Source organism: Acomys minous (genome assembly GCF_964271855.1).
Source record: "Acomys minous genome assembly, chromosome: 10".
NCBI classification, from domain to species: Eukaryota; Metazoa; Chordata; class Mammalia; order Rodentia; family Muridae; genus Acomys; species Acomys minous.
The window spans coordinates 120,742,832-120,754,890 of record NC_140491.1 but is presented as its reverse complement, the minus strand read 5'-3'; the positions used below and the strand labels follow the sequence as shown (position 1 = coordinate 120,754,890).

Below are 12,059 nucleotides of genomic sequence, written 5' to 3'. Positions count from 1 at the left end.
CTACAGCCAATCAGATTTTTATCCTCTGGGTGAATACAACCAGAAAGCCAGCAATAAATCTCAGTACACTTAAAATGTGCATTTTAAGACATCAATTTGTATTATTAGACCTGGAAGCAACATCTAAATATGAACACTCTTATCACAGTAGGGTATTACTAAATAAATTAAACAGGCCCAGGCATAATGGAGTACATCTTTAATCCTAGTACTGAGGAGTCTGATACCAGTGGATCTCTGAGAGTCTGAAGTGATGCCAGTCTGTTCACTAGGTAAGCCAACCAAGCCTACGACGAGTGACCCAGCCTCTGGCAAACAAATGAAGGAACAACAACAACAACAAGAACAGATTTAGACAGCAATTGAAGTGATTTTACTTTGTAAAAGACATTGATTTCTACTTACATTAATGACATCATTATCTATAAAGAAGCACATAATAGGCCAGCAGGAGAGATTGTTGCATTCAAAGAAAATTTGTGAAATAAGTGAGGCATTTAGTATGTGGAACTCTAGATAATTAGATGCATTTTTATTGGTCCCCTTCAAAAATAGCCCCTTCTTACCTACCATTTTTATAGGACAAGTTACTTATCTTCTTTCATGACCTATTAGGACTTTGACTGCTTTTGCTCATTTCCTTCTCAATATCATATTTTAATTTTTATTCTTCATTATGTTTTCAATCTTGAAACATGAAACAATTTTGAAAGACTATCAGACTTAATTTTTTTCTATAAAACTGAGGTTTTCTTCTGGCAATTTAGTAGTTAGAAGAAATAGTCTCTGTTAAAATGTCCCATTGGCAAAGAGAAGGCTTTTCTGTGACAATCCAGAGCAGTATGTCACTTAACTTTGCATATGATGTTGATACACATTTTTGAACCTCTTTCTTCAGAGTGATAATGCCAGTGACGTTTTCCTCTGTATGCTGTCTTTCATAGATACATAGGTCCACTGGGAGTCTCGCAATGCTGTGGAAGAAACAATGTTTACTTTGTATGTATTAAGAAATGTGTCATCATTCTCAGATTATAGATGATGGATGTCAAACATGGTGGATGGTTGTCTTTCAATACATTTCTTAGCTTCTGAGGAAAAGAACTGGGTCTCACTGTTGCATGGTTCTTTGTTTTTATTTATTATTACTATTATCGGTGGTGTTGGTATTATTAATTATTTCCTTTCTGGGCAGTTGAACAACTCCAAGAGTATTCTTTGTTCCTAGCTTGGAAACCACATTTTAAAGTAAAAACAGTCCTTCTACTCCTTTCATGACAAAGACTCTTCTGAAAGTGAGATACTCTTATCTACTATAGCAATTTATGAGACAAAAATACAGAAAAAAACATGAATTTGTTCACAGTGGCAAAATTATACACAGACCAAAGTAATCCTTTTACAAGGATTATAAAGGGCCATTGAGATTGAAGGTAAAATGGCTCCATATTCAGGAACCACAACAGTGTGATGGTGAATATGAAGCATGTAAACAGGAAGATGTATTATAAATACATATTAAGTATCAACATTAATAATATACTGATTTAATGCATATTATTCTTACTTATTAGCATGAGAGAGATCACAAATCACTTTCTTGTTGATTTTTAAACTTTATTTATTTATTTATTCCATTTTTTCTACCTTGACTGCAGAAATCAAAACAGCTACAAATAATGAATCTGGAGAACAGCACTGTGAAGACTGAGTTCCTTCTCCTGGGATTCAGTGATCATCCAGAGCTCCAGAGTTTTCTATTTGCTGCATTCTTCTCCATCTACTCTGTTACTCTGATAGGGAATATTGGGATGATCTTATTGATCACAGTCAGTTCTAATTTACACATTCCCATGTACTTTTTCCTCTGTATGCTGTCCTTCGTAGATGCATGCTACTCTTCTGTCATTGCTCCCAAGTTACTTGTGGATCTGATGTCTGACAAGAAGGTCATTTCTTACAATGGCTGTGCAACACAGTTTTATTTTTTCTGCTCCTTGGTTGACACAGAATCTTTCCTTTTGGCTGTCATGGCTTATGACAGGTACATTGCAATCTGTAACCCTCTGCTTTATACTGTAATTATGTCTAAGAGAGTCTGCACTCAGTTAGCAATTGGAGCGTTCTTGGGGGGAACTATGAGTTCAATAATACACACCACTAATACTTTCCAGTTGTCATTCTGCTCCAAAGAAATTAACCACTTCTTCTGTGACATCTCTCCACTCTTCTCTCTGTCCTGTTCTGATACCTACACACATGACATCATTTTGGTGGTCTTTGCGAGTTTGGTGGAAGCTGTCTGTGTTCTTGCTGTTCTCCTTTCGTACACATACATTATAGCAGCCATCCTTAAAACAGGCTCTGCAGAGGGAAGAAGGAAAGGCTTTTCTACTTGTGCTTCTCATCTGACAGTAGTCACTATTTACCATGGCACCCTGATTTTTATTTATTTGCGCCCTAGTACAGGGCATTCAGTGGATATTGACAAAATGACTTCTGTGTTCTATACTTTGATTATACCTATGCTTAACCCATTGATATATAGTCTCAGAAACAAAGATGTGAAAATTGCTTTTAGAAAAATTATTAGCAATAAATTATTTTCTTAAGGCTAAAAATGGACCTCAAGTGTTTAGCTATTTTTTTTCTATTGCCTTTTTTCCCTAACATTTGAAAAGTAGGTTGAATATGTCAGTTTCCCAATGAAATGGATATCTGAAGTCCCAGTTTTAAAAAAAAACCAACTAATCAAACAACAACAAAAAGCAACTCCAGTATGTTACACTGAAATTGGCCTCTCCCTTACTTATCTCTATTACTTTATTTTATTTTTAAATATATTTTATTAATTTATTCATATTACATCTCAATTGTTATCCCATCCCTTGTATCCTCCTATTCTTCCCTCCCTCCCATTTTCCCCTTACTCCCCTCCCATATGACTGTGACTGAGGGGGACTTCCTCCCCCTGTATATGCTCATAGGGTATCAAGTCTCTTCTTGGTAGCATGCTATCCTTCCTCTCTCCATATCTCTTCAATATAGAACTAGAAATTCTAGCAAAAGCAATAAGACAACAAAAGGAGATCAAGGGGATCCAAATGAGAAAGGAGGAGGTCAAATTATCCCTATTTGAAGATGATATAATAGTGTATATAAGTGACCCCCAAAATTCCACCAGAAAACACCTACAGCTGATAAACACCTTCAGCAAATTGGCTGGATACAAAATTAACTCAAAAGAGTCAGTAGCCTTTCTATATACAAATGACAATCATGCTAAGGAAGAAATTAGGAAAACTACACCTTCATGTTAGCCACAAGCAATATAAAATATTTAGGAATTACTCTAACCAAGCAAGTGAAGGACCTGTTTGAAAAAAAAAATCAAAATGCTGAAGAAAGAGATTGAAGATGATATGAGAAGATGGAATGATCTTCCTTTATCACTTTATTTTTAAAGTTGTTACATTTAGTATTTAATTCATGTAAGATTTACTTTTCATTGAATCTCATTGACTTTTACTCTAACTTTTCTCCACAATTCTCAATACGGGATAAAACTTTTTTTTAGTATTTAATTGAGAATATAGTATAACATGGTTGGATCCAGCTTACTCTCCCCCCCAGCTCTTAGCAGACTCACCCACTTCACTCTGCTCAGCTTTGTGTACTTCTTATTTTTGACTGATAAAGTCTGTGACCTTCAACTGGAGCATGATGTTTGTTGTATCATAATGGTTAACTTATTATAAAATAAAATGAATTTTCTTTATATTTTCATATTTCATTTTGAATCCCAAATAAGATAAACCCATTTACTTGTTCAAATAGAACTAATTTTGAATTTCTCAAATATTAACCTTTACTTTTTTTCTGAATACAAGTTTGATTGCAAAAGATAATTTGTGTTTTAAATCTCAATTGAATGATGTATGTAAGGATTTTATTTTATTTCTTCTTTTTTGATGAGTTATATAGTCTACCTTTTCTATTTTGTATTGTATTGTATTGTATTGTATTGTAGTTGTGCTACACTTCCATAGTTATTAACTCCTACTCACTAAATGATCCCATGTACTTGATTATAGATTCTTAGTGTATAAGATGAATGAGTTTTTTTGTGTTACTACCATAAATATTAGTTTATAAGTGGTTGTTTTTGGTTAAGTTTGTACAACTCTTATATCCAAAAGTGTCAATTTTTCTCTTATGATGTTTTTACCTAATTCCTAAGAGTGGTCCTTTTTACACAAATGTATTTTTAATATATTACCCAATAGGTTGTTTCCTTAAGTAATAACATACAGATTGTATGAAAATTTATACATGTTAAATTGCTTCAATTTTTCTTTAAATATATATTTTCAATGATCATGTGGTCTTGACATCTCATGATCTCTAATTATTGTAGTAAAATTATTAAGGGTATTTGTGAGGGAGCAAATAAGAACTAGAATCAAAGAGTGGTAGATGTTGTCTTATGTCTATGGTTTTAGGGAAAATACAGAAAGCTTTTCAGGAATAACAGAAAACAAACAAGACAAACATGAGGTTAATAAAGAGGGTATATTAAATGCAAAGAGTCATGACACTACAATTGTGTAGTGAGTTTTGATTCTATGCCAGAGTTCTATTCACTAAATTATGCAATATTTTATAAAAGTACTCTTTCCATACATATCTGTAATATAATAGAAGCTTAGATAACACAGACTTTAAAAAGTGAGGAAAGGTTGGCACCCTAATATTGAATGCAGTAAATATTCCTGCTTGAATATCTAAAGGTAAATACTCTTTGAAGTGCCTGATAGATCATTATTCTTTCCAGGCAGGTAAGTGTGACATTCCAACCTTCCCCTTAGGCAAGGACTATATAATCTAATATAAAATATGCTATTTTAGGCTTCATTACTCAAGTATCTTTTGGAATGTGGACTCTGGTACTTAGAGACCATAGTAGCTAAAGCATCTGGCCTCAGGAGGGATGTGTGTTGGATTGCATGGGTAACCACATTCATTTTTATGCAAAATTCTACTCATGACTGCAGGTGTCAAAACTCCACAGGTAGATGCTGTACAGATGTGCATATGTGTCCTGAGGCTAGAAGTTATGGTTTAATTGTGGCAACTAGAGGAAAGGATTTTAAGAGAATAGGGATTGAGACTCAAGTCTGTGTTTCATGACAAGATGAGAGGAATATTACCATCTTTCCTTTAAATACTAAGGACTTAGCCCTTCATATGTTGCTTGCAGTGGTAGTAAACATTATTTTGAATAATATTGCATATTATGTTCTAAAATGTTTACATTAAGTCCATGTTTAAGATTTTATATCCATGAGCATTCACTATGGCCACAAATAAATAATAAAATGCAAATTTGAACCTGAATGTGCCCCAAAGGACAATTTCTTTTCCTTCTTGTAATGTTTAGTTGAAATACAAATGAAATGGACAAGAAAAATGCTGGAATCCTGACAATATGAAAAAAATTTTGGTGTCTTCATGGAAGAATATCTGTTTGCCTCAGGGTTCAGAACTTGACTTAACCACCCTTATTATCCCCAACACTGCTCCTGGTCTCAGATTTTTACAAATTAGTTCTTAAGGAACAAGTTCTTATAATCATATGGTTCGACATCTAGAAATTCACTGGCAGTGTAGTCCACACACAAAGGAGACATTTTTCTAGAAAAGGTGATCATTTATAATTCAGGTTTGTGGCTCAGTGTTATGCACCAGTTTAACATAGCCAAGGTCATGGCTTCAATTACCATCAGTCAATGATTTCTATCCTTATGTAGCTTGGTGGTGCCAGTTGTCATAACAAATGAACAAGAGTAAACTATTCAGAAAATAAGGCTACATTTTAATGGTATTAAAATATAAACCTGATATATATCCATATAGTTATGAAGAAAAACCATGAATAAATGATCTTCCTAAAGAGCATTCACAGATCAAAAGTTTGGAAATGGAGCCATAAATGTACATTTACCACACTGCATAGGTACAAAGCAGATATCCAGCTATTATTAAAAAATGGCTGCAGATTTTTTAAAAATTATTGTGTTATCATGTGCATTAATTTCAACTGGTCAGTGTTAAAGTGTCATTTGTCTGTATGTGAATTATGTAAGCAAAAAAATGATGTTCAAGGCACATTATGAACACTTAGTGTTCAGGTCCTTAATACTTTAGGAAGGCTCACATTTCTTCTGAAACCCTGCTAAGACTGTGGCTATTTCGTTTTTGCTGTTATGGATCTTTCCTTTAAATCTCTAAAGAGCTAGCACACACATAATGCAACATTAAATGACTCTATGTACTTTGGAAACTGATTTCTATGATAATTTAATGTTATGTACTACATTTTTGTATAATGATCATTATACAGAAATATCTTGTGCATACTTCTAGGAAAGAATGAAACAAAGTTCAATATGATGTGATTGCCTATATTTTCTAACCATGCTAACCAAATAAAGCTTGTTACCCTAGAGCTTTGTTAATTCTCTTTTGCATGTGTATATTGTTTATAGTCATCATGGGTCATTTATTATTTATTAAACTCACCATTTATTCCATGCTTCCCTTTCTCAGGATATAGCTTTCCATACTCTACTCTGACAGCATCTAACCTTCCCTAAGGAACTATCCTACCATGCCATGGGGTTTGCTTTCTTGTTGCTTTTAAGCCCAGAGAATGGGAAGACATACAATGTTAAAAACTGATTAGTTTTAGTAACTTCTGAAAGACTTAACATGTGTCCAACCTCACTTACAGCTTTATGTCTTCTCTCATTGTAACCTGCTATAATTTGCTGAACATACATTTATGCGTGAGGGCAATGAGGCATGGGCCACCTATCAAAAGCAGCCAGTAGCTTCTGTTATCTTCACAACTAGATGTAGAACATCAGGGTCCCCTCCTTCTAGAGTCCATTCTGAATAGAGTATATACTTTAACAGTCATTTCTCTCTGTGTGTAGCTGGTCTTAACCTAACATGCTTTAGCCATTCCTGAGAGAAATGTGTCCATCAGTTTTTGTCTGGAAGCAAGCAGCACCTGAACCCACCCAACTGCCGCCAGGTGGACCCTAGACCGCCTGATGGACGCTGGAGAACATTCTACTTTCTAGTACTTGCTCTTCTGGATGTGTATGAAAAGTAGAGAACTACAGAATGAAATAGTAGGTTGTTTATTGAAGTAAACAATTCATATTAATCAAATCCTTTTGATATCCAACCCCATTGCATTTAACTATTTTTTTCCTAAAAAAAAATAGTGTAAGGACAATGTTTTAAACTTTTATTGAATCTTTATGAGCTTCACAGTTTATATCATGCAATCAAGTACAGTTCATTTTCATGTCCTCTTATATTTGCTTTGCAACCTCCCCTGTCAAAATGAAACACACATACACAAAACAAACAAACAAACAAACAAAAAACAACAGCAATAACAAGAAGCAAGGAAATATAGAAACATTTCTTCGTGGATACGGTAGAATGTCATAGTGTCCCACAGTGTGTCCCTCTGTCCACACGTCTTCTCTTGGAGATGTTCACTGCAATGAATCACTGGTTTGGTTAAAAATCTCTGGTTTCCAGTATTAGATGCCATTCTTCATACGGCTTGAGTGAAGATGAGCAGATGTCTTTATTTTGCTCATACTAAGAGCAAAGAACAAGCCATAGTTGTTCTGTGCATCTACAGCTCATATATTTATAATTTTAGGACTGCATAATGCTTATGAGAATTTATATGTTTGCAAAACAAAAGAACCAGCCACTGAACCTGGGTCCGACCTGACAGGACTCACTCCTCTCAGCATGCAGGACTCTGACATTCTGCATCCTTCAGGTTCCAGCTCCAAGTGTTTTTAGGTATAGACAGAGGTTTTGAGTTAGCAGAGATGAGTGAAGATAGATATTGATTCTCACCAGAATTTTAGACTCACCAAGATAGGAAAGATGTTTCATACAAGGTTAATTGCCAAATGCAATTAACCAAAATACCTTGAATATAACATTTATATGATCCCTGACTGTTTCATGGTTCTTCTTGTTGTATGTAATTTTTCTACTCATGTGTAATAATATAAATGTATATGCCAAATAAATAAGGAAATCAATAGCCAGACAGTGGTGGAGCATGCTTTTAATCCCAGCACTCGGGAGGCAGAGGCAGGTGGTTCGCTGTGAGTTCGAGGCCAGCCTGGTCTACAAAGTGAGTCCAGGACAGTCAAGGCTACACAGAGAACGCCTGTCTCAAATAACCATAAATAAATAAATAAAATTCAAAAATCTCCAGTTTCTGTTACAACATCAATATGAGATCCTCACCCAGAATCTTCCTGGTTATCTTGATGTTTGTTCTGTGTGATGGAGATCCTGCTGCTTTGGGTCAGCAGGATTTGCCTTTTTACATGCTCCAACAGTTCACAGGTGATGTCTATCAAATTCCTGTATAGGCAACTAATCTTCTAAATGAGTTACCACTTGATTTTTTTTTAACCTTTAGCTATTAAAATTCAAAGATATGCAAATCTTTCCATTTTATCTCTTTTATATATATATATATATATATATATATATATATATATGTATGTATATATATAACAACTTAATATCCATCTTTGTCATTATTAAAATCCTGTTGTCTCAGTACATACTTATTTAATGTGATTACAAGGTCAAGCAAAAGCATTAAAATCATGTTTATTCCTATGGCTTATCCAAAGTGGCCACAGATGAATGCCTTTTTTTATGCTTTTTATACAATTAATATGTATTTTCTTTATAGTGAATGTCTTACAAACTATAACCATTCCATATATCTTTTTAAACCATAAAGTAAGCTGGGTGGTTGGTGGTGCATGCCTTTAATCCCAGTACTCAGGAGTAAGAGGAAAGCAGATCCCTATGATTTTGAGGCCATTTGGTTTAACAGAGTTCCAAGACAGCTGGGCTGTTACGTACAGAAGCACTGTCTCATAAAACCAACCAACCAACCAACCAAACCATAAATACATATTCAAAGTACATGTCATCACTAAAGTTTTTATTTAGAGCAATCATTCTTGGTATACTTTAGTCACAAAGAAATTACATGTTTTTTCTATGTAATGTCTTATCTATAATTCAGATGATGGAGTGATACTTATAGTATGAACATCATTTCTGATTTTGAGCCGGGAGCATTGACATTCTGTACTGAAAGGGCAAGTTGAAAAATCTATAGAGCATGTACACAGAGAAGTGCATTTAGTGAAGATTATTTAGAAATGTGTGTTTAATCAGGACTGGGAGAGGCAAGAGAGATTGATGAGATTCTACAAGTAGAGAGTTTTTATCCAGGTTGGACAAACCCGTGTTCCTTGCTTTTCATTTCCTTATTTTTTTCTTGTTTTACTTTAATTGATCCTATATTTACAAATGTGGGCTACAATGTAATGTCAAAGCCATGTGTACATTATACAATAACAAATTCAGCACAGTTGTCTCTTTTATAACCTAAAATATTCACCAGTGTGAATGGAGCAGTGACAAAATCATTTCTGCTTATTTTCAATTATGCAGTTGTAGTATTTTTGACCTTAGTCAAATGAATTTTTATTACAAGTCAAAATTATTCTGTTTCATTTCTACTTTTAAAAACTAAGATAAAATAACAAAAAAGAATAATGATTGTATAAAATATTTAAGCAGCCCTTTTCAATAGATGACATAAGTTTGTTGAAAGTACAGTATAAATACTTAGTGTCAGTAACCTGAGGAAATGAAAGTTCCAGGATTTTTGCTGCTTCTTCATTACATATCTGACTCCTCTTTTTTATACTTTTACTTATCTGGGCAGCTCAGCATCTGTGGTTCCAGCTTTTGCATCTGAAATCTGTCATTCTACCTATGATCTTCCACTGTTCCCTTCTCAGTGGATAGGTCTGAAGTGTGTGTGTGTGTGTGTGTATATATATATATATATATATATATATATATATATATATAAAGTAATATATAAAAAGTAATATATATATTACTTTCTCTTCCTTTCAAATTCATAGTTTTAAAATTTTTAAAGAAAACATCATACACACACATATATATACATATAAAATGTAAAGAAATACAGAATATTCTTTAAAACTTCAAATTATTTGTACAAAGCTGTTAGTAAAATATGTATTAATGTGAACAGCTATTTGTGGCTTATCTTATGTAATATTGATTTGAAGAATCAAGAATATCTACTTATGTGTTTATATTGAAATATGTATGGATATGTGACATATACCTACTTAGTTAAATTGAAATTCTACTTTTCAAGGATTTTTTTACACTTGCTTTAACATCCTTGTTTCTAAGCTGTAAATCAGTGGGTTGAGCATGGGAATCACAAGAGTATAGAACAATGAAGTTAATTTGTCTTGATCCAAGGAATAAGCAGAACTTGGCTGGAAATACATAAAGAGCATTGTTCCCTGGAAAATTGCAACAGCAGTTAGATGAGAGGTACAGGTAGAAAAAGCTTTGAATCGCCCATCAGTAGAATAGATCTTCAAGACTGATGAGATGGTGTAGCAGTAAGAGACAAGGACTCCTGAGATGGTGCTCAGCTCAATAAAGCCAAATAGGATGAATATGTCTAGCTCATTGATGTCTGTATCGGAGCAAGACAGTAAGAGAAGAGGAGGGACATCACAGAAGAAATGGTTGATTTCATTGGACCCACAGAAACACAAGTGAAATGTCAATATTGTGTGTGTCAAAGCATCTATCATTCCCACCAGATAAACCACAGCCAGGAGCTGGTAGCACACCTTTCTGGACATATCTACTGAATACAGCAAGGGGTTGCTGATGGCCTTATATCGATCAAAAGCCATCACTGCCAGCAGCACACACTCAGTGTCTGTAAAAATGCAGATATAAAGAGCTGCACGGCACAGCCAATAAATGGAACTGAATTGTTCTTGGTCATAAGGCCTATCAGCGTCTTGGGCCCAACTGCAGTGGAATAGCAGAAGTCAGAGAAAGAGAGGTGGCTGAGGAAGAAGTACATCGGTGTGTGAAGCTGGGGATCCATCCGGATCAAAAGGATCATTCCAAGATTTTCAATAAGAATAAGGAAGTAAACAATTAGAAAAATGGTAAATAAAATCACCTTGATCACAGGGTTATTGGTAATTCCCAAGAGAATAAACTCGGTGGCTGAGCAGTTCCCAACTTCCATTCTTCTGTTTTTAATAAACTGTCTCCAAACATTCAAAGAATAATTTAGGGTTTGTTTTCTTATATGTCAAAATATTTTCATGAAATATAATAATATTTTTCCTGGGAACTGTTTTGGTCATTGGGAAACAACACAGGAAAATATTACTTTCAAAGAGACGTTATTATAAAAAGTCTAATGTAAGTTGTTAATATTTGTTTCTAAATTGTGCATAGGTCATGATGTAAGTGATTTATCTTGACCAGTCTTACCCGCTCTATGGAACCAAGTTTGAATTATTTAAATATCAACACAGATTCAAAGTGGTACAGAAAATAAACACAAAGGAGTATGTAAGAAGATATACAGATGCAAAACTCATTTGTTCAATCAAAAGAGCACAGTTATTGCCTAGAGAATATATTAATTTACATTAACAAATGAAAATTATTTAATGATATATTACTGTCAAGGTTTTATTTAATAATTAAATATATTTTGAAGAAAATTTCTAACAATTGCCTCTTGCTTTTTCAGAATTTTTATAATACACTTGTTAAATTTATGAACTTCCAAATGATACATGATGAAACATTTGAAAAGTGAGAAGACACGATATCAAACAACACAGAACACCTGATTCTTCTTAATAAACTAGTGGCTTCTCACTAGTTTTTAACTTCTATTTGTTGTTAAAATGCAAATGGATGATGGGATAACTGTTTCTGAAGTTACACGTGTCTAGTGTTCTTTTTTATGTTTGTATTCATATGTGCATAGATGTATGTCACACGACTCCTATCAGTGTGTCTGTTTTTTGATATTTAAATATTGGAAT

At 33.9% G+C, this 12,059-nt stretch overlaps 1 protein-coding gene and 1 pseudogene across 2 annotated transcripts; one reads left to right on the top strand and one right to left on the bottom strand.

The window, feature by feature from the left end:
• Positions 1–1,679: 1,679 nt before the first annotated feature.
• LOC311606851 (olfactory receptor 5AP2-like) lies at positions 1,680–2,618 on the top strand (the record flags this gene model as incomplete). Its single annotated transcript, XM_084798259.1, has 1 exon — positions 1,680–2,618. One exon carries the CDS (start codon positions 1,680–1,682, stop codon positions 2,610–2,612), a length of 933 nt encoding a protein of 310 aa, XP_084654385.1. The 3' UTR covers positions 2,613–2,618.
• Positions 2,619–10,311: 7,693 nt separating this feature from the next.
• On the bottom strand, positions 10,312–11,242 carry LOC311606853 (olfactory receptor 5W2-like; annotated as a pseudogene). Its single transcript has one exon. The product of its transcript is annotated as an olfactory receptor 5W2-like (transcript).
• Positions 11,243–12,059: the final 817 nt, after the last annotated feature.